General features: G+C 40.2%; 1 protein-coding gene across 4 annotated transcripts in view; it reads right to left on the bottom strand.

The window, feature by feature from the left end:
* KYNU (kynureninase) overlaps nt 1-24,510 on the bottom strand; it is a 157,050-nt gene that overhangs the window by 97,102 nt on the left and 35,438 nt on the right. For all 4 annotated transcript variants that reach the window (XM_026453891.2, XM_023217498.3, XM_026453898.2 and 1 more), the window contains one exon: nt 4,654-4,774. In XM_026453891.2, the coding sequence (XP_026309676.1) occupies nt 4,654-4,774 (121 nt within the window). The remainder of the gene's footprint in view (nt 1-4,653; nt 4,775-24,510) is intronic.

Raw genomic sequence — 24,510 nt, 5'->3', positions numbered from 1 at the left:
TTATTATTATAAAACCTTTTGGCTTATAATTAAGTGTCAAATAAATATCACACAAAAGTTTTATATTTCAGAATATTAGAATTGCCTAAATGTTGCCATTTTGCAAAACAAATATATTCCTCTATGTGTTATTAATCTACTTTAGAAATCCCGTAGAGTTGAAAATGAAAACGCAAAATAATGGTAATAGCATTTTAAAACTAACACAGAGGTAAAAGTTTCTAAGAAAACGATTTTCACAGTTTGCCTTAAGAAAGTTTAAGTTTTAGAAATAATTTGGTACTACTATCATCTGAATGTGTCCCCTTCAAATTCTTATGTTAAAACTTGATCTGCCGATGTGACAGTATTAAGAGGTAGAGTCTTTAGGAGGTGATTCAATCACAAGGGCAGAGCCCTCATGAATGGGATTAGGACCCTTATAAAAGAGGTGGGAGGCAGGTGTTTGCCTCTTCTGCCACATGAGGATGCAGCAAGAAGTACCATCTTGGAAGCAGAGGGCAGACCTTACCAGACACTAAATCTGCCAGCACCTTGATCTTGGACTTCCCAGTCTCCAGAACTATAAGAATGTTCACTTCTCTTCTCTATAAATTATTCAGACTCAGGTATTTTGTATAGCAGTGGGAACAAACTAAGACAGATCCTAAAATATTTCTAGTTTTACCTCTATTCTTGGCTTTTCCTTAGTGTAAGAAATCAAAGATGGTAGCCAGATGAATTACAAAATCAGGCTGCATTATGACAAAAAATTGTTTATTCAACACTTAGGTGTGATAGGCAGTATGTCTGCAATAGGCCATAACACTAGAGAAGATGGAATCCATGAGCTCAATGGCATTTCCTACTTTATAGCACTTGGATGGACAGAGATTCGACATCTATATGCTTGTGCAAAATCTTGCTTTGTTAAAGCACTCTAATTTTTATGTTACTGTGAGGATTATAATTTTTTTTGAGACTAGGTCTGACTCTGTTGCCCAGGCTGGAGTGCAGTGTCACAATCTCAGCTCACTGCAACCCCCACCTTCTAGGCTCAAGCGATCCTCCCACCTCAACCTGATGAATAGCTGGGACTACAGGTATGTGCCACTACATCCAGCTAAACTTCTTTTGTATATTTTGTAGAGACAGAGTTTTACCGTGTTGCCCAAGCTGGTTTCAAACTCCTGAGATCAAGTGATCTGCCTACCTTGGCCTCCCAAAGTCTTTGGGTAACACCCTTGAACCACCGTGCCTGGTCAAGATTGTACATTTTTAACACTATCTTTTTCAACTAAGCAACTACTTTCAATGTGCATTATAGTGTTTAGTAAATGTGTAATCGTCTTTGACTCAGCGATTCCCATAATCTTCCATTGGTCAAGAAGAAAAGGAGTCACTGATCTGCTTGAGTATCAGCCAAGAAGTAGAGCAGAAGTGGCATTGAGGCAGGCAAAGAGGAAGAAGTGATCAGACAAAACTTACCACAATAATGCGAGGCCCTGGATCTAGAGGCAACTGAACACATGCAGGGTTTGATTTTAGTACAAAAAAAACAAAGCAACAGTCAGAACGAAAACTGAAGAGACCAACAGACCACTGAAGTGGCATGAAGACTACATGTATATATGTATGTATGTATGTATGTATTTAAAGACATGGTATTGCTGTAGCCCAGGCTGGAGTGCAGTGACACAATAACAGCTTACTGCAGCCTCAACCTTCTGGGTGCAAGTGATCCTCTCACCTCAGCCTCTCACGTGGCTGGGACTACAGGCATGCACCACCACACCCAGCTAATTTTTGTATTTTTTGTAGAGTTGAGATCTCACAATGTTGCCCAGGCTGATTTGGAACTCCTGGGCTCTTGTGATCCACCCGCCTCAGCTTCCAAAGTGCTGGGATTACAGACAGTAGCCACTGCTCCCATCCCTTTGTTGCTCAGGCTGGTTTTAATTCCTGGGCTAAAGTGACCCACATTGGCCTCCCATAGTGCTGGGAATACAGCCATGAGCCACCATGCCTGGTCCGACTACTTTGAACACATCTGAAAAAGGAGCAGCCACAGAAAGAAATTTTATCTAAACTTAAGCACAGCCTCCTAAAAATACAGCTGCCATTGACCCATCCTCAGAGTTAGATGGACCTTAGCACCTGGAGGTACAAATTCAGCGGCCATTCATCTCCCTCTTGGGAGCTTCCAGCTAGGAAGGATACTGCCCATTAGCATCAGGATGAAAAAGCCCAATGGAAACCTTTATATTTTCCCATTGAAGCTCTAAAACTCTTCCCTTTAGTTAAGCTGGTATATAAACCCTTACCCATGGCTGTTCAGCAAACTACCCCTTGTAGAATTCTTCTATCTGAGTGTGAAATAAACTTTTCTCCTGTTAACCTGTCTGTTGTCAATTAATTGGCAGGCCCTCACCACTTTGACCTAAGTACTCAGTTTGTAGAGAAGAAGTTTCCTCCCAAAAGAACTTGAGCTGGAAAAGATCAAAAGTGGGATTTTAAGCTAAATATTTGGGAGATAAAAAACAATAACGAGCAAACACTTTTGGGATCAAAAACGGTGGGTGAGGTAGGGATAAGAGGCATGTGATCAGGCATCCCAAACACCACAGACATTTATGGGCAGGGCCATGATGTTGACAGAGTCACTACAGCTTAAAACAAGAAGACTACATAAATTAAACAAAGCAAGGATGGAATAGATGTCCATTTGCTTAGCAGTCTTCTTTAATTCACTGTACATTGCCTGAAGCATCAAAATACACAACCTTTCTGAATCATCTGTCTAATGAAAACTCAGTGAGAAGGTTTAATTAAAATGATGAAATTTTCCATCATCACAAGGTGAAATGTAAAAGACAAAGCAATAGAAGGGCATGAGGTGATTTCCTGAAATACAACTTTAAAGTCTTGAAAATAATCAACCAATTTCTTACTTAAGTGGGATGACTATAAGGATATGAATAGAATAGCAGGGCAGAATATATTTTAAATGCTTAGAGGATAAAAATTCACAGCCTTGCTGAATGAATACCCAAGAGGCAAGGACACTCTATAAGTTCAAATTCATTCAATCTAATTATCTGCCCTCTCTTACATTAAGGCCAAAAATGAATATTAACCATTTTTATTAACTATGACCCCCATTCATTAAATACTAAAACCTGCTAGAGCAAATGTGGTGGTATGTATTTTGCAAATTATGCATAAAAGTTATGCAGATAAAGTTATAACATGATTAATAAATTGTATAAACTTCTATCATTTTTGCATCAAGTTGTGAAATTACATTCTTAATCACTGAAATTAAGAACTTCACAGTATTATCTAATAGCCATAGTTGTAATCATTTGCACAGTCAGTGCAAGCTATACATTATTTATTTATTTATTTTATTGAAACAGAGTCACCCAGGCTGGAGTGCAGTGGTGCAATCTCTGCTCACTGCAACCTCTGACTCCCGGGTCTAGGCAATTCTCTTGCCTTAGCCTCCTGAGTAGCTGGGATTACAGGTGCCTGCCACCATGCCCGGCTAATTTTTATATTTTTAATAGAGACGAGGTTTCACCATGTTGGTCAGGCTGGTCTCGAACTCCTGTGCTAAATGATCCACTCACGTCAGCCTCCCAAAGTGCTGGGATTGCAGGCATGAGGCACCACTCCCGGCCTAATTTTTGTATTTTTTTAGTAGAGATGAGGTTTCACCATGTTGGCTAGGCTGGTCTCAAACTCTTGACCTCAAGTGATCTGCCCACCTCGGCCTCCCAAAGTGCTGCAATTATAGGCATGAGCCACCATGACTGGCCTACTAATCTTTAAAGAATGGATATTGTTCCCAATTTGAAAACCAGTAGCATGAAGAATGAAGAAAGGTAAAGAATGTATTCTGAGTTTCTGACAGCCAAATGTTTTTCCTCTGAAATTCTATTTGGTTTGGTTTCATCTTTCTGAAATGTTTTCCTAACTGTCAAGTTTGGCTCATCTTCATATTGATTTTTCAGTTTCAAATAATCAGAAAATATTTTTAAAATATTTCTGGTTATCATAAAAATAAGTGTTGATAATTTGGCCTCATCATGAAGAGATGAAGCTTCTAAACATTAACTCCTCTCTTAATTATTAAAGAAATAAAATAAAATGATTACATATGGTTTAGAGATGTCAACACAGGAGAGGAACTGAAATGTTTAAATACTGTAAAAGGTTTAGTCCTGATTCTGCCACTAACTTGTTATGTCACCTTATTCTGATCCTCAGTTATTTTCATCAATCAAATGAGACTACGGAGCAGTTAAGGTTTCTCTGTATCCATGGATTCCCTCTCTATGGATTCAACCAACTGCAGATCAAAAATATTTGGGGAAAAAATGGATGGCTGCATGTATACTAAACATGTACAGACTTTTTTCTCATCACTGCTATTTATATAACATTTATACTGTATTAGGTATTATAAGTAATCTAGAGATTATTTAAAGTATATGGGACCATTGTGGATTTTGGTATGATAGGGAGGCCCTGGAACTAATTCTCCACAGACAACCAAGGGATGACTGTACTAGGATTCTATTACACATCTTTCCAAATATTAGACAACCTAATGTGATTTTGTAAATGTTTGTATGTGATGTAGAGTAGTACCTTTAAAAAAATACTTACATTTTGGCCCACTTATCTAGTTCTTCTTCAAGATACGTTTTAACCATTTTTGGTTGAAGACCAAGAGAATTTCCCAAGAAATAGATGGCATTTTCATCTTTATTCACTAATGATAAATCAACTGAAACAGAAGAAATGTCAAAAAAAAAAAGCTTTTTCAGTATGGTATTGTTAAGCCAGTACAAATAATTAATATAATCAACTGCAAGAAGGATAAAAAGTAATTAAAAATTACTCCTAAGGATGACATCAGGTCCTCTAAAAAATAATTAACTTTTGCATTTATATTTTAAAATATAATTTAAACCTATAGAGGCTATTATGATGATCTCTCATATTTACTGCACTCCATGGGGAAATCTAAATTAGCAACTACTTCCAATCATGAATAGCCAAAGCATTAGAAAAGAGTTAAAAACAAATGTTTTCAATTAGGAAATACATCAATCAGCCCATCTAATTGTATAAGAAGATTACCAGAATTTAGTCAAGTACTAACACTGTACTAATTTGTGTTGTAGAAATGGCAATTTTTTTCAAAAATGCAAATAATTATTTATATAACTAAAGTAGATGTATTGGATTTATGTGTTTTTTTCATTCTATATCCATTCACATGTACAAATAGTACTAACACATGTATAGGCAAAGATTGTTCTCTATATCTACATCTTATTCATATAAATCAAACTTTGGTGATTTTTATTCTGCAGCTTACCCACTGCAAACAACCAATCCACGTGCTTAAAACATAGTCCAGAAAGTCACAAGTTTATAATCACAGTTGTAAACTACTGAGTTTTCTCTTATATCTTAGGGGAAAAAAGACTAAGCTTCTCATTTATATTTCATTGGAATCATTAAGTACTATGTTGGTCTTTATTTCAGACTACTCAATTAAACCTTTAAAGACTTTTTAGAAACATACCATCTATTTCAACCTGATCCCTTTTATAGATATGGTTCTTCATTGGCATCTTTTAAGCCTGACCAATACAAGATATGCACATATTGTTTACACGTGTGCCAGAAGAGTCCTCTTGGTTAAGGTATCCATTATTTCCTGGACCTAGGATTAGATATGCCTCTCCATTTCCCATCCTCAAGGTTATCATGTCAGCCAGGCACAATGGCTCATGCCTGTAATCCAGGCACTTTTGGAGGCAAAATCGGGAGGATCACTTGAGTCCAGGAGCTCAAGACAAGCCTGGGCAACATAGACTCCATCTCTATTTAATTTATTTTTTTAAATAAAAGGTTATCACATCAATGGTTCTTGTCACATTGGACATTACTGATAATCTCCTTATAGCTTGAGTGCAAGTTTAATGCCTTTGGGATTATATCCACATTTTATGGCTTTTATCCATTTATGGCATTTATCCATTTTATGGCTCCTATGCTTTCTCTATACAACCCTTAAGAACATGAGAGCTCTAGGTTCCTACATAGTTCCCAGTCCTTCAGTGCCAGCTGCTGACTCTTGCACAACTCAATGTTATTTGGATTCTGTTGGATACCTTGTTTAGTATTTAATGCTTATGAAGTGGGAAAAAATCCCCTTTCTGAAGCATTTATTGTATATACCTTTTTTTCCCAAAGGCAAGTCAGGATTAATATACACCAGCCAACCTTGTTCTTCAGGATTATTTTCTGTCTCCTGTACTGACAACTTTTTTTTTTTAGCATATTGTGAGTTTAGTGCTATGCTAAAACATTTATTGTAGAAATTATGATATTATTACATTTTTCTTTGAAGTAGGTGTTGCCAATTAGAGCATACATTTTTTGCAGTTTCTTAATGGTCCTCTTGGTTTTCTCTCTCACTTCAATGGCCTTTTCACAAGGCCAAGGAGCTTACTAGAACTTTTGTTTTCAAAGTGAACTGCTTGATTAACATATGTCCTGTTAGTAGATCCCAAAATTTTGGTTAAGTCACAATGCTTCAAGACTGCAGTTCACTCTTTCTTTTATAGCCTTTGCTTCTTATTCCCTGGAAAGTCTTCCTCCATTGAATTTAGCCTGATCTTATTAGGGGGAGGAAAAGGAGGATAAGCTGTCTCAGTTTCTTCCTCTTAATCCATACTGTCCAGATCTACTCTGAGAAAACACTGAGAGGTGTCATGATCTGGGGATCCTGTGGGTTCATGTTCAGATCAGATCATTTGCTGGATTTGTTCTGTTAATACCCAGCAGGCAGGATATTTAACCAGTACCTTTGTTTTAAGCAAGGCCAGGCAAACTTTTTCTGTAAAAAGCCAGAAAATAAATATTTCAGGCTTTCCAGGCCATACGGTCTCTGCTGCAATTCTTCCTTTTTGTTATGGTTGGATAAAAAAAAGCCAGAGATAATTAAAAAACAAATGTGCCAGTCATCCTAAAAACTTTATTCCAAAAAGAAAGCAGAGATTTTTGAGCCTTGTCTGAGGGTCACACTTCAAATTCTGGCACAGATTGGGCATGTTAAAAGAGTTCATTGGTTCCCCCTATCAGACAAGTCTCCACATTCAGCAAATCCTCCTTGAGCTGGGAATACTTGCTTCATGTAACAAGCCCACCCCTAGTTTACTAGGGCTTCTAGAACTAAGGCTTCTGGGTAACTTAAACAGGAATTTATTGTCTTACAATTTTGCAGACTCTAAGTCCAAAATCAAGTGTTGGCAAAGTTGATCCCTTTCAAGCACTGTGAAGGAAGAATATGTTCTAGGCCTTTCTGCTTGGCTTATAGATGGCCATCTCTTGTGTGTATGGCATTCTTCCAGTATGCCTGTGTGTTTCCCAATTTCCCCCTTTCATAAGAACATCACAATATATTGAATTAAGACCCACTGTAATGATCTCACTTTAACTTGATTGTTTTTGTAAGGACAGTCTTAGGCACAGGTGGTTAGGCTGTCAACACATGAATTTTTAGGAAACATAATTCAACCCATAGCACTCTGCTTAAAGGTTCGCTTGACTTCAAACTTGTTTATGAGCTCAAGAATTTCAACTTTTAACAAGCAGGGCTTGCTCCAGTTAGTCCTTAAGTCAACAGTGTTAGAGCCATTCTTCTGGAATGCTCCTTTCTTGGAAAAGGCTACAGTATGATTACTATAAAGCTCATGGTTCTGAAAACTCACTTGATTGCTTGAGGAGAATTTTAGTGCATCAAAAATGTCCACCACTGTGACCCTTATGAGCTTACTCTTTTAGTTTATATGAAGCTTAACCTAGGAACTGGTTTCAAAATATCAATATTACTTCAGATTTAAATATTCTCCCCAGCCCTAGCTCATGCTTGACTTAAGTTCAGGAAACTGCAGTTTGGAACAAAGTAATGTGTCTATTAACAATTTATTTTCTTGTTCCTCACTGCTACTGCTTCTAAGTCCTCCAATGGAGTGGAAAAAGAAAGACAAGAAAACCTTAGTCCAGTTTTGGTGCTTTTTGGTTAGCTCTTTCCCTATAAAGTATTTTTTGTGAGTTCATTAAAATCTCCTTCCCACTGGAGACCTCCAGTCTCCAGTTTCCTGAAGTAGTTAATGCGTACTCAAGCTGATGACTCATGATCTGCTTGCTACCACCACTTCCCACTTCATACAACATATTTCTAGAATATTTATGCAAAAATTACCACAACCCAACAAGCATACTTCTCAGGTATGACCCTTTTGCAGTATATTTTTGTTACACGAGTTATTAAGAAATTATTTTAGGCAAATAGAGATGAAAAGGAGTCCTTGGGAAGTTTTTGTTTCTTTTAAAGCAGCTCCAGAAATATTTCTTGTTTAACAGGAAAGCCCCGGCTCTTAGCTTTAATATGCAAATGCAGGTCATTAGAAACTGGGTCCACCAAACATGGTGATTTCAGTCCTCTTCCTCTTCTCTCCACATGTGCCTGGCAACATGGCTGCCCTCATATCTCCACAACTGGTCTCTAGCACAGTGAGAACACACACAACATTTATTGATAAAGTTCACCATCTTATATGGACATAGTTCATGTTGCCCTAAGATAATGACAATAATAACATCAAAGAGCACTGATCACAGATTACTATTACAGATATAATAATGAAGAAGTTTGAAATATTGTGAGAATTGCCAAAATGTGCTGCAGAAACACAAAGTGAGTACATGCTCTTGGAAAAATGATGCTGATAGACTTGCTGGAATCAGAGTTGCCACTAACCTTTAATTTGTAAAAAATGCAGTATCTGTGAAGCACTCTAAAGAAAAATGCAGAGCTTCCCAGGTATGGGCACTTTTCCAATCAGGAAAACAGGTGAAGGGTTCAAGATGGCTAACTAGAAGTAGCTAGTGTATGCTGCCCTCACGGAGAGAAAACAAAAGTGGTGAGTAAATGCTACATCTTCAAATAGATCATGTAAGAGGTCATGTTGGGATTCAACAAGAAAGCAGCAGGGCCCACAGAGAAGAAAGGAGCAAAGCCAAGGACCTGCCCACCTGGGACCACTATAGAGCTTAGGAAGCTCCCTAAAGTCAGGAAAGGGTTGATGAGTGAGAGTTCCCAGGGCATCCAAATTTCTGCCATGGGCCTTTGCAATCCTGGGCATAGGAGAAGCCACTGACCTCAGTGGAACTCCAAATCTACACAGAGACCAGCCTGGAGTCTTTGCAGTGGCAAAGACTTTGCAGTGGCAAAGCCCATAAAGAGCTGCACAGGCCTTGGATACCTGAGCCGCTAGGCATCAGCTGCCATAGCCTCACTAGAGGCTACTGTAATGGTGTCAAGGAGTGGCCAGACTGCCTAAGCCAACAATAAAACAGGTCAAATACGGGTAATACATAATGATAAAGGGTTCAATTCAACAAGAACACTAAACTATCCTAAATATATATGTAGCAAACACTGGAGCATCCAGATTCATAAAACAAGTACTTCCAGACCTATGAAAAGACTTAGATGGTTAACAACGCTAGTAGGGGATTTCAACACCCCACTTACAGCATTAGACCGATCATCAAGTCAGAAAACTAACAAATTTTGGACTTCGATTCAACACTTAACCAATGGGAGCTAATAGACATCTACAAAACATTCCACCCATCAACCACAGATTATACGTTCTTCCCATCTGTGAACAGAACATATTTTATGATTGGCCATATGCTTGGAGATAAAGCAAGTCTCAATAAATTCAAAAAATTGAAATAATACCAGCCATACTTTCAGATCACAGTGGAATAAAAGTCGAAATCAATACCAAGAAGATCTCTCAGAAGTACACTATTACATAGAAATTAAGCAACTTTCTCCTGAATGACTTTGGGGTAACCAATGAAATTAAGGCAGATATAAAAAGATTCTTTGAAATAAATTAAAACAGAGATACAACCAACATGCCAAAATCTCTGAGATGCAGCAAACACAGTATTATGAGGAAAATTTATAGTGCTAAGCACCTACATCAGTAAGTTAGAAAGACCTGCAATTAACAATTTAGTAACACACGGAGAGGAACTAGAAAAGCAAGAACAAACTAACCCCAATGCTAGTAGAATAAATAACTGAAATCAAAGGAGAAAAGAATGAAATCAAGTGCTAAATATTCATAGAAATGATCAATGAAACCAAAAGCTGTTTCTTTAAAAGGATAAACAAAATCAGCAGACTAGTATTTAGATTAAAAAGAAAAAAAATAAAGATGTTTCAAATATGCACAGTCAGAAACAACAAAGATGACATTACAACTAATCCTGTAGAAATACAAAAGATCCGGCCGGGTGCGGTGGCTCACGCCTGTAATCCCAGCACTTTGGGAGGCTGAGGCTCGTGAATTACGAGGTCAGGAGATCCAGACGATCCTGGCTAACATGGTGAAACCCCGTCTCTACTAAAAATACAAAAGAATAAGCCGGGCATGGTGGCAGGCGCCTGTAGTCCCAGCTCCTTGGGAGGCTGAGGCAGGTGAATGGCGTGAACCCAGGAGGCGGAGCTTGCAATGAGCCGAGATCCTGCCACTGCCCTCCAGCCTAGGTGACAGAGTGAGACTCCATGTAATCCCAGCACTTTGGGAGGTCAAGGCGGGTGGATCACCTGAGGTCGGGAGTTTGAGACAAGCCTGACCAACATGGAGAAACTCCGTCTCTGCTAAAAATACAAAATTAGCCGGGCGTGGTGGCACATGCCTGTAATCCTAGCTACTAGGGAGGCTGAGGCAGGAGAATTGCTTGAACCTGGGAGGCAGAGGTTGCAGTGAGCCAAGATCGCGCCATTGCACTCCAGCCTGGGCAACAAGAGCGAAACTCCGTCTCAAAAAAAAAAGAAAAAAAAAGAAAAAAAGAAAGAAAGAAAGAAATACAAAGATCCTGAGAGACTATAAACACTTTACCCGTGAAAACTAGACAATCTGAAGGAAGTAGATAAATTCCTGGAAAGAAACAACCTCCCAAGACTAAATCAGGTAGAAACTAAGACCCTGAACATTCCAATAGAGTTTCAACTTTAATCAGTCATAAAAAACTTACCAGCCAAAAAATGCCTGCGCCAGAGGGATTCACAGCCAAAATCTATCAGACTTACAAAGAAGAGCTGGTACCAACACTGCTGATACTATCCCAAAAAATTAAGGAGGTGACTCCTTCCCAACTCATTCTAGGAAGCCAGCATCACTCCATACCAAAATCTGCCAAAGAAATAATAATAACAACAACAACAACAACAACAAAATTACAGGTCAATATCTCCATAGAAGCAAAAATCATCAACAAAATACTAGCAAACCAAATCCAGAAGCACGTGAAAAATTTATTTCACCACATTCAAGTAGGTTTTATCCTGGGATGCAGGGTTAATTCAACACATGTAAATACATAAATGTGATTCAGTATGTAAAGATAATTGAGAACAAAAAACATATGATCATGTCAATAGTTGCAGAAAAAGGTTTCAGTAAAATCCAATATCCATTCATGATAAAAACCCTCAACAAACTAGGCATCAAAGAAGCATACCTCAAATAATAAGAACCATCTATGACCAACCCATAGCCAACATCATACTGAATGAATAAAAGCTGGAAGTATTCTCCTTAAGAACTGGAACAAGTCAAAGATATCTCCCACTCCTTTTCATATGGTATTGGAAATCCTAGCCAGGGCAGTCAAGAGAAAGAAAGCAAAGGAATCTAAATAGAAAAAAAATTATCTATCTTTACTAACGATAAGATTCTATACCTAGAAAACCCTAAAGACTCCACCAAAATTCTCCTAGAACTGCTACACAACTTCAGTAAAGTTTCAGAATACAAAATCAACATTAAAAAACCAGGAGCATTTCTATATGCCAATAATGTTCAAGCTGAGAGCCAAATCAACACTACAATCCCATTTGCAACAGCCAAAAAACAGTAAAACACTAAGAAATATATCTAACCAAGGAGGTGAAAACTCTCTACAAGGAGAACTCCAAAGTACTGCTCAAAGAAAAATTGCAGATGACACAAATAGAAAAACATTCGATACTCATGGATTAGAAGAATCAGTATCATGAAAACCACCATATTGCTCAAAGCAATTTATAGATTCAAAGCTATTTCTATCAAACTACCAATGTAATTTCTCACAGAAACAGAAAAATCTATTCTAAAATTCATATGTGACCAATAAAGAGCCCGAATAGCCAAAGCAATCCTAAGCAAAAAGAACAAGCCTGATGGCATAACATTACCTGACTTCAAACTACAAGGCTACAATAACCAAAACAGTACGGTACTGGGACCAAAACATATACATAGACCAATAGAACAGGATAGAGAACTCAGAATAAAGCACACATCTACAACAATGTAATCTTTGACAAAGTTGACAAAAACAAGCAATGGGGTAAGAACTCTTATTGAATAGGTGCTGCTGGGATAACCGGCCAGCAATAAGAAGAAGAATGAACTGGACCCCTACCTCTCATCAAATGCAATTATTTACTCAAGCTGTAAGACCTAAAATTGTAAAATTCCTAGAATTTACAAACCTAGGAAATATCATCCTGGACAGTGGCTTTGACAAAGGATTTGTGACTCAGTCCTCAACAGCAATTGCAAAAACCCCCCAAACTGACAAGTGGGACCTAATTAAACTAAAGAGCTTCTGCACAGCAAAAGAAACTATCAGCAGAGTAAACAGACAACCTACAGAATGGGAGAAGATATTCACAAACTACGCTTTGCAAAGATTTAATATCCAGAATCTATAAGGAATTTAAATAATTCAACAAGTGAGAAACAAATAACCCCATTAAAAAATGGGCAGAGAATGGAGGCAGAGGCAGACAGATCACGAGGTCAGGAGATTGAGACTATCCTGGCTAACACGGTGAAACCCCATCTCTACTAAAAATACAAAAAATTAGTCAGGTTTGGTGGCAGAGGCCTATAGTCCCAGCTACTTGGGAGGCTGAGGCAGGAGAATCCCTTGAACTGCGGAGGTTGCAGTGAGCCGAGATCACGCCACTGCACTCCAGCCTGGGAGATGGAGCAACACTCCATCTCAAAAAAAAAAAAAAAAAAAAAAAGGGCAAAGAACATGAATAGACACTTCCCAAAAGAAAACATACATGTAGCCAAAAAATTTATGAAAAAATGTTCAACATCATTAATTGTTAGTGAAATGCAAATCACAACCACAATGAGATACCATCTCGCACCAGTCAGAATGGTTACTAAAAATTCAAAAAATAACAGATGGTGACGAGGTTGCAAAGAAATAAAACACTTATACATCATTGGTGGGAATGTAAATTAGTTCAGCCACTGTGGAAAGCAGCTTTGGGATTTCTCAAAGAATTTAAAATAGAACTACTATTTGACCCAGCAATCCCATTACCAGGTATATACCTAAAGGAAAACACATTATTCTACTAGGTGAACAGAATTGTAGATTCATTGCAGAACTATTCATAAAAGCAAAGGTATGAAATTATTCTAGATGCCCTTCAATGGTGGATTGGATAAAGAACATGTGGTACAAATACACCAAGAAATACTACATAGCCATAAAAAGAATGCAATCATGTCTTTTCAACAACATAGATGCAGCTAGAGGCCATTATCTTAAATGAATTAATGTGTGATCAGAGAACTGCATACTATATGTTCTCATTTTTAAGTGGGAGCTAACATTTGGTACATAAAGGGAGGAACAATACTACCTATTGCGTACAATGTTCACTACTTGGGTAACAGGATCATTTGTACTCCAAACCTTGGCATCACGCAATTTATCCATATAAAAAACTTGCACATGTATCTCCTGAACCTAAAAGTTGAAATTAAAAAAAAAAAATAATGCAAACAGCAAAGTGCAGTAAAATGAGTTATGCCGGTATGTCCCTTTAATATATTCATCTGTGGCATCCCAATAAAGCTAATTTTAATCTGAATTGCAACTATGTTAAAGTCTTTGTGTTAAGGATTATCTCTTCTACAAATATGGATTACCTATCGTAATGACTTCCACACACACACACACAAACCTGATATATGTTTGGAATGTCCTATTAATAGCATCAACATTAGCCATACACAACCACAACTGGAAATACATTGTTAGATACAAGTACCAGATAGTCTGTGTTTGAAAGAGACAAACTGCCATTCATGTTAATATCATATATATAGATACGTTACTTTTAAAACTGGTTATAACAATATTCCTGAAACAGTTTTTTAAATTATATAATTAGAAAATAGATCATTTTCTATTTTATTATGACTTAGATACTGCTCTATCACATCATGAGCTTGAACAAATACCAGCACCTGGGTTTGAGTCAAAAACTCTAAATTTTTTGGTGTAGGACTCTAATATAGGTGTAGTTTTTTTTAAAAAAAGTCCCCCAATCAATTCCTTATGTGAACACACTTCAGAAGGCCTGGCATTTAATTTACCCATTAAAAACAAAACAAAAAATAAACACAAAATGAGACTTCTCAATTTAATTAAATTATCCAAGGTCACAGAAGGTAGCTTAACTTCAACTTACTACAGCATAAGGTTATTGTAATTTAAGATTTAATTAAGTTCATTTTAAATATTTTAAAATTCAATAATAAAATACATATGAACTCAAAATTTTCCAATACTTTTCACAGATGAAACACACAGAAAATTACATTGTTTCCCAATTGTAATAAAATTAAAAGGCTACATTAGGACAGAAGTGAGGGGCCCAGTCCAGTTCCCCCAAGAGGTAAAAGAATAAAAATCTCAGCATAGTTCTAACTCCCAAACACATACATTTACAAACACTCAATAAACAAACTCATATTGAAAGTGAGGTGTAAGTTTAACAGAGAAAGTAACTATGTTTTCCTTTTCCTTTTCCAAATTGAAGAGGAAACCTAGAAGTAACAATATATTTTGATGGAAAAGCAAAGGTAAGCTCTAATATTTTTTTAAAATGGCTTGTCTGTGTAAAGAATATTTTAAGTATTGAGAGACAGGACTAGCTGGATTTCCTAGGCTGATTAAGAAATCCTAGGTCTAGCTGGGGAAGGTGACTGCACCTACCTTTAAACACAGAGTTGGTAACTCAGCTCACACCCGACCAATCAGGTAGTAAAGAAGGCTCACTAAAATACAGATTACACTAAAAGAAGGAGGTAAAGAGACAGTCAAATCATATATCACCTGAGAGCACAGCGGGGTGACAATGAGTGGGATATAAACCCAGGCATTTGAGCAGGGAGTGGCAACCCCCTTTGGGTCCCCTCCCATTGTATGGGAACTCTGTTTTCAATGTATTAAATCTTGCAACTGCACACTCTTCCAGTTCATGTTTGTTACGGCTTGAGCTGAGCTTTTGAGCTTTTGCTCACATCCACTACTGTTTGCCGTCGGAGACCCACCATTGACTTCCATCCCTCCAGATCCGGCAGGGTGTCCTCTGTGCTCCTGATCCAGCGAGGTGCCCATTTCTGCTCCCAATTGGGCTAAAGCCTTGCTATTGTTCCTGCATGGCTAAGTGCCCAGGTTTGTCCTAATTGAGCAGAACACTAGTCGCTGGGTTCCATGGTTTTCTTCCATGACTCACGGCTTCTGATAGAGCTACGACACTCACCACATGGCCCAAGGTTCCATTCCTTGGAATTCGTGAGGCCAAGAACCCCAGGTAAGATGGCAAAAGGCTTGCCACAATCTTGGGAGTGGCCTGCCCCATCTTGGGAGCAGCCCGCCATCATCTTGGGAGCTCTAAGAACAAAGATCCGCTGGTAACATTTGGTGGCCTCGTATGGGGTTTCTCCAAAGCAGTGAGTAATATCAGACCACTTTCACTTGCTATTCTGTCCTCTTCCTTAGAATTGGAGGAAAATACAGGGCACCTGTTGGCCAGTTAAAAACGATTAGTGTGGCCGCCAAACTAAAGACTCAGGTGTGACGCTTCCTGGGAAAAGACTTTCTAACAACACCCAACCCTTCTGGGTTGGGAGTGTTGGTCTGCCTGGAACCAGCTTCTGCTTTCACAATTTTCCTGGGGAAGCTGAGGGTCGACTAGAGGCAGAAAGCTGTCTTCCTGAACTCCCAACTAGAGGCAGAAAGTCGTCATCCTGAACTCCCAGCATTGGCTGATCGAGATCATGGTGCAGCCAGAAGTCTCTACTTGACAGTCGCCTATGCATCTGCCCCTACCTCTCCTTCTGACCCATACTTCCTGCATCCTAACCAAGACTTTCTTGAAAGTGTAGCCCCCAAATTCTCCTTACCTCTGAATGTACTTCCTCCAATCCCTGCCTCCTAGATACAAATGCTTCAGACTTTCACTTCCTCTCCCAAGTATTAGAGCAGGTTGTATCTCCAAAGGGATCTAAGGAAGCTCTACACTGAGTCCTTAGTCATCTAGGCTATGAACCCAGGGAGTCTTATCCCTGGTGCTCCTCCCAATTTAGGTAGATAGCTCTCAACATGGGCACTTATGTAGGACCCGTTCCCCACCACCCTTGCCAAGCCCCAAGTTTGTAAATGGCTAGGATTCCTCTCCCATTGTGTAAGATGTTCTCCTCCCCTAATTTCTACCCAGCTTCCCCCCACCGCCCCCACAATACAATCTTCAAGCCTTGGCTCCTTGGCCAGGGCCTTAAAACTGATGAGCCAGTACTTTAACAACTGGAACTGGGTCTACAACAACATAATAGATCAGGATAAAAACGAATTGAGTAAAGGGAGGCGCATATTCCTATAGCGGCAAAGGGGGGCAACGAGTGAACGTCCTTCCACTGTTTTCCAAAATCCATCTACAGAGAGGAGAGAGAGAGAGAAACAGAGATAAGAGACACAGAGAGAGACAGAGAGGAGAGAAAGAGAAACAGAGGAGAGAGAGAGAAAGAGAAAGATAGAAATAGTAAAGAAAAAAACAGTGTGCCCCATTCCTTTAAAACCCAAGGTAAATTTAAAACCTATAATTGACAATTGAAGGTCTTCTCTGTGACCCAATAACACTCCAATACTACCTTGTTGTCAGTGTAAACAAGGGCATAGATGGAAACACTGAGACCACTGAAAACCCATAACCTGAAAGAAATAAAGACACAGAGACAAAGTATATAGAGAGAAAGGCGGGGCCTAGGGGACCAGTGCTGTGCTTACGGAGGACCCACGCTGGCACCAGTCTCTGAGTTCCCTCGGTATTTGTTGCTCAGAAGATGAGGGAGTGAATCAGCAGTAAGACATACAGATGCCCAGAGATGTTCCATTTGCCCAGGGATGGGCGGGAGACAGATGTTTTTCTTTTGCTGAGATTTAGGAGAATGGTACTGACCTTCAACCACAAGCATGCTTTAAGCATTTGCCTAACAAAACACATTCCTTACAGCCCAAAATCCTTTAAACCTTAATTACCACAGTGATGTCTCTAGCAAGGACAAGATTGAGGGTAGAGTCACAGATCAACAGCATCTCAAATACAGAGCCAAATGGAGTCTCTTAAACTTACTTCTATCTATAAGAACACAGTAACAGGCTGACCTTTCTTTTCCCCACATTTCCCTCTTTTCTTTTCAACAAAATCACCATATATCTCTCAACTTCCTGAGCCCAGTACAAACACGACCCACCATATATCTCTCAACTTCCTGAGCCCAGTAAAAACACATTTCTCAACTCAGAGATTACCATATATCTCAACTTTAGAAAAACACCACCTGGAAAATCCCTGATAAAGATACAGCCGTTTGTGGTTTTACTGAAAGCACGGGAACCAATAGAAAACTGCTAAATGTATAACTTAAAATGTTAACCAATTGTAATGCTGTAACCTAGAGAAATGCCTTGTTCCTCTGTAACCTTACAAGTCCTGTTTACATCGGGCTATAAAAAGCAAGCGCACGCATTGTTCGGGGCCCTCTTGTAAGCTGTGAAGCGGAGGGACCAAGTTCAAACTTGCAGTAAAGATCCTTGCCGCTTGGCTTTGACTCTGGACTCTGGTGGTCTTCTTCGGGGAATAAATGGTCTAGGCATAACAAACCTTCCTATCAAAAATTCTTAACCCAGTAATCCACAGATGGCCCAGATGCATTCAATCGGTAGTGGCAACTGCTTTGCTAACAGAAGAAAGTAGAAAAATAACCTTCAGAAGAAACCTCACTGAGAGCACATCTCACCAGTTCAAATCTATCCTAGGTCATAAAAAGCAAAAAGGTAGCTTACTAACTCAAAAATCTTAAAGTATGGGGCTATTCTGTTAGAAAAAGGTGATTTAGCACTAACTACTGAAAATTCCCTCAACCCAGCAGATTTCCTAACAGGGGATTTAAATCTTAATTAACATACAAATGTCTGATCAGACCTAGGAGGAACTCCCTTCAGGACAGGATGATAGATGGTTCCTCCCGGGTGATTGAGAAAAAAAACCACAATGGGTATTCATTAATTGATAGGGAGACTCTTGTGGAAGCAGAGTTAGGAGAATTCCCTAATAATTGGTCTGCTCAAATGTGGGAGCTGTTTGTACTCAGCCAAGCCTTAAAGTACTTACAAAACCAGCAAACCCATCTTTTTCCCCTCGCTGTCCTTCTCATAGGAAAAAGGCACATAGGATAAACAGGATCCATCTCTCATATTTCATACCCAAAAGGTCTTAATCTGGGGCAACAAAAACTTTAAAAGTTTAATAATTAGGGCATATTCCTACAAAGGAAAAGAAGGACAAAGACCATAGTGAGCAAAAAACTCCATCTCACTCCTGACTCAAAAGGTTACCTACACCCTCTCTGAAACAAATTTGCATAACAACTGTCATTTATGGGAATGCATCTTGATGGGGCAGCATGATTGTTATGAAAGACTCAGGAACTCAGCCCAGCTCTGGGACTCACCCCTGAGCACAAAGGCAATATTGGGAATGCTGGTAAAGGACCACTAGAACCCAGCAGCCTGGACCCCTTTCTACCGTATTGAACTTGGCAACCTTGGTTTTTTATAATAGAGATCAGGAGGAGCAGGCAGAACAGGATAAATGGGATAAGGAAAAGGCCACCACTTTAGTCATGGCCCTCAGGCAAGCAGACTTTGGAGGCTCTGGAACAGGGAAAGGCTGGGCAAATCGAATGCCTAATAGGGCTTGCTTCCAGTGTGGTCTACAAGGACACTTTAAAAAAGATTGTCCAAAGAGAAATAAGCTGCCCCCTCGTCTAAGACCCTTATGTCAAGGGAATCACTGGAAGGCACACTGCCCCAGGGGACGAAGGTCCTCTGAGTCCGAAGTCACTAACCAGATGATCCAGCAGCAGGCCTGAGGGTGAGGGTGCCTGGGGCAAGCACTAGCCCATGCCATCACCCTCACAGAGCCCCGGGTATGCTCGACCATTGAGGGTCAGGAGGTTAACTGTCTCCTGGACACTGGCGCAGGCTTCTCAGTCTTATTCTCCTGTCCCAGACAAGTGTCCTCCAGATCTGTCACTATCTGAGGGGTCCTAGGACAGGTAGTCACTAGATACTTCTCCCAGCCACTAAGTTGTGACTGCGGTACTTTAGTTTTTTCACATGCCTTTCTAATTATGCCTGAAAGTCCCACTTCTTTGCTAGGGAGAGACATCCTAGCAAAAGCAGGGACCATTATACACTAGAATTAGGAGGAGGAAAATGGGTAAATATATATACAGACTCTAAGTATGCTTACCTAGTCCTCCATGCCCATGCAGCAATATGGAGAGAAAGGGAATTCCTACTTCCAAGAGAACACCTATCAAACATCAGGAAGCCATTAGGAAATTATTATTGATCGTACAGAAACCTAAAGAGGTGGCAGTCTTACACTGCCGGGGTCATCAGAAAGGAAAGAAAAGGGAAATAGAAGGGAACCACCAAGCAGATATTGAAGCCAAAAGAGCTACAAGGTGGGACTCTCCATTAGAAATGCTTATAGAAGGACCCCTGGTATGGGGCAATCGCCTCCGGGAAACCAAGCCCCAGTACTCAGCAGAAGAAATAGAATGGGGAACCTCATGAGGACATAGTTTCCTCCCCTCAGGATAGCTAGCCACCAAAGAAGGAAAAATACTTTTGCCAGCAGCTAACCAATGGAAATTACTTGGAACCTTCACCAGACCTTTTGAGAGACAGGACTAGCTGGATTTTCTAGGCCAACTAACAATCCCTAAGCTTAAATGGGAAGGTGACTGCATCTACCTTTAAACATGGGGTTTGCAACTTAACTCACACTCGACCAATCAGGTAGTTGAAACACATTCCTCAGCCCTGGGCCCAGTACAAACATATATCTCAACTTCCTGGGCCCAACACAAACACATTCACACAATTCACACATTCCTCAGCCCTGGGCCCAGTACAAACACATTCCTCCATATATCTCAACTTCCTGGGCCCAGTACAAACACTCCATATATCTCAGCTTCCTGGGCCCAGTACAAACACACCATATATCTCAACTTCCTGGGCCCAGTACAAACACACCACATATCTCAACTTTGGAAAAACACCAACTGGAGAGACCCCCAATAAGCTTACAACCGTTTACGGCTTTACTGAAAGCGCGGGAACCAATAGAAAACTGCTAAAGGTATAACTTAAAATGTTAACCAATTGTAATGCTGTAACCAAAAGAATTCCATTGTTCCTCTATAACCTGTTTACATCGGGCTATAAAAAGCAAGCACATGCATCGTTCGGGGACCTCTTGTATGCTGTGGAATGGAGGGACCAAGTTCGAACTTGCAGTAAAGATCCTTGCCGCTTGGCTTTGACTCTGGACTCTGATGGTCTTCTTTGGGGAACAAACGGTCTGGGCATAACATAGTTAAGAGAGCTCACTAAAATGCTAACTAGGCAAAAACAGTAGGTAAAGAAATAGCCAATCATCTATTGCCTGAGAGCACAGGGGGCGGGACAATGATCAGGATACAAACCCAGGCATTTGAGTGAGCAATGGCAACCCTCTTTGAGTCCCCTCCCTTTGTATGGGAGCTCTGTTTGCACTTCATTAAATCTTGCAACTGCACACTCTTCTGGTCCATGTTTGTTATGGCTCGAGCTGAGCTTTCGCTCGCTGTCCACCACTGCTGTTTGCTGCCATTGGAGACCCGCCACTGACTTCCACCCCTCTGGATCCGGTAGGGTGTCCGCTGTGCTTCTGATCTAGTGAGGCACCCATTGCCACTCCAGATTGGGTTAAAGTCTTGCCATTGTTCCTGCACGACTAAGTATCTGGGTTCATCCTAATTGAGCTGAACACTAGTCACTGGTTTTCTTCTGTGACCCATGGCTTCTAATAGAGGTATAACACTCACCACATGGCCCAAAACTCCATTCCTTGGAATCCATGAGGCCAAGAACCCCAGGTCAGGGAACAAGAGGCTTGCTGCTATCTTGGAAGCAGTCCACCACCATCTTGGGAGCTCTGGGAGAAAGGACCCCCGGTAACATTTTGGTGGACCATGAAAGGGACCTCCAAAGCGGTGAGTAATATTGGACTACTTTCGCTTTCTATTCTGTCCTATTTTTCCTTAGAATTGGAGGAAAATACTGGGCACCTGTCTCCCAGTTAAAAACGATTTGCGTGGTTGCTGGACTTCAAGACTCAGGTGTGAGGCTGTCTGGGCCAGGGCTTTCTAACAACCCCTAATCCTTCTAGGTTGGGAACATTGGTCTGCCTGGAACCGGCTTCCATTTTCAATTTTCCTGGGGAAGCCAAGGGCCGACTAGAGGCAGAAAGCTGTCGTCCCGAACTCCTGGTGTTAGCCGGTGCAGATCATGGTGCAGCCAGAAGTCTCTATTCAACAGTCACCCATGCATGTGCCCCTACCTTTCCTTCTGACCCATACCTCCTGGGTCCCGACCACGACTTTCTTGAAAGTGTAGCCCCCAAATTTTCCTTACCTCTACATCTACTTCCTCTGATCCCTGCCTCCTAGGTACTAATCGTTCAGACTTTCCTTTCCTCCAGCAAGTTGTATCTCCTAAGGGATCTAAGGAAGCTCTACTCTGCGTCCTTAGGCCACTAGGCTCTGAACCCAGAAAATCTTGTCCTTGGTGTCCCTCCCAATTTAGGCATATAGCTCTTGACATGGGCAGTTATGTGGGACACATTCCCACCACCCTTGCCAGGGCCCCAAGTTTGTAAAGGGCTAGGAGAAAAGAGAGAGAGGACAGAGGGGAGAGAAACAGAGAGAGACAAAGAGGAAGTTAAAAAGAGAAAGAAAGAGAAAAATAAAAGTGGTAAAAAAAAAAAAAAAAAAAAAAGTGCCCTATTCTTTTAAAAGCCAGGGTAAATTTAAAACCTGTAATTAATAATTGAAGGTCTTCTCCATGACCCTATAACACTTCAATACTACCTTGTTGTCAGTGTGAACAAGGGCGTAGCCTGAAAAAACTGAGCCCACTAACAACCAGAAGTTTTCCAATCAAACATCCTCAACTCAGGAATCCACAGATTTCCCAAATGCATTCAATCTGTAGCAGCAACTGCTTTGCTAACAGAAGAAAGTAAAAAAATAACTTTTAAAGGAAACCTCATTGTAAACACACCTGACCAGTTCAGAATTATTCTAAGTAAAAAGCAAAAAGGTAGCTTACTACCTCAAAAATCTTAAAGAATGGGGTTATTCTGTTAAAAAGGTGATTTAACACTAATCACTAACAATTCCCTTAACCCAGCACATTTCCTTACAAGATATTTAAATCTTAATTACCATACAAAGGTTCAACCAGACCTAGGAGGAAGTCCCTTCAGGACAGAAGGATAGATGGTTCCTCCCAGGTAATTAAGGGGAAAAAAAAACCCCACAATGGGTATTCAGTAATTGATAGGGAGACTCTTGTGGAAGTAGTTAGAAAAATTGCCTAATAATTTGTCTGCTCAAAAGTACAACCTGTTTGCACTCAGTCAAGCCTTAGCGTACTTACAGAATCAAAAAGACTCTCTCTCAATCCTGACTCAAAAAGTTACCTAGACACTCTCTAAAATGAACTTGCATAAGAACTGTTGTTTATAGGAATACATCTTAATGGGGCAGCTGGACTATTATAAAATACTCAGGAACCCAGCCCAGCTCTGTAATTCACCTCTAAGCACAAAGGCAATGTCGGGCCCTCTGGTAAAGGACCACTAGCATCCAGCAGCCTGGGACCCCTTTCTTTGTGGTCAAGAAGGGCGGGAAAACAGGTGCAGGACTGCTACATCGGTAAGCGTAACTAATTCGATAAGCAGAGGTCCATGGGTGGTTATGCACTCTGGAAAGAAGCATTAGGACCATAGAGGATGCTCTAGGATGAAAGCTCGTGGAAAAATGACTAGGGGTGCTGACATTCCTATGATTTTTCTTTTCAGATGGGAAACGTTCCCCAGAGACGAAAACGCCCCTAAGATGTATTCTGGAATATTCGGCCCAAAGTGTATGTACCTTTCTCCCTATCAGACCTAAAGCAAATTGAAATAGACCTAGGTAAATTGTCAAATAACCCTAATGGCTATATTGATATTTTACAAGGGTTAGGATAATCCTTTGATCTGACATGGAGAGATACCATGTTACTGCTAGATCAAACACTAACCCCAAATGAAAAATGTGCCGCCATAACTGCAGCCCGAAAGTCTGCTGATCTCTAGTATCTCAGTCAGGTCAATGATAGGATGACAACAGAGGAAAGAGAACAATTCCCCACAGTCCAGCAGGCAGTTCCCACTGTAAATCCTCAATGGAACACAGAATTAGAACATGTAGATTGCTGCTGCAGACATTTGCTAACTTGCGTGCTAGAAGAACTAAGGAAAACTAGGAAAAAGCCTACGAATTATTCAATGATGTCCACTATAACACAGGGAAAGAAAGAAAATCCTACTACCTTTCTGGAGAGACTAAGGGAGGCATTGAGGAAGCATACCTTCCTGTCAACTGACTCTATTAAAGGCCAACTAATCTTAAAGGATAAGTTTATCAGTCAGTCAGCTGCAGACTAGAGAAAAACTTCCAAAGTCCACCTTATGCCTGAAGCAAAACTTAGTAAACCCTTTTGAACTTGACAACTTCGGTTTTTTATAATAGAGATCAGGAGGAGCAGGTGGAACAGGAAAAACGAGATTAAAAAAAAAAAAAAAAAAAAGGCCACCACTTTAGTCATGGCCATCAGGCAAGCAGACTTTGGAGACTCTGGAAAAGGAAAACGCTGGGCAAACTGAAAGCCTAATAGGACTTGCTTCCAGTGCGGTCTACAAAGACACTTTAAAAAAGATTGTCCAAAGAGAAATAAGCTGCCCCCTCATCCAAGCCCCTTATGTCAAGGGAATCGCTGGAAAGCCCACTGCCCCAGGGGATGAAGCTTCTCTGAGTCTGAAGCCACGAACCAGATGATCCAGCAGCAGGCCTGAGGGTGCCCGGGGCAAGCACTAGCCCATGCCATCACCCT

Source organism: Piliocolobus tephrosceles, chromosome 11 (genome assembly GCF_002776525.5).
Source record: "Piliocolobus tephrosceles isolate RC106 chromosome 11, ASM277652v3, whole genome shotgun sequence".
In the NCBI taxonomy this organism is placed as follows: domain Eukaryota; kingdom Metazoa; phylum Chordata; class Mammalia; order Primates; family Cercopithecidae; genus Piliocolobus; species Piliocolobus tephrosceles.
The sequence above is the reverse complement of the archived record's forward strand: the minus strand, read 5'-3'. Positions and strand labels throughout refer to the sequence as shown.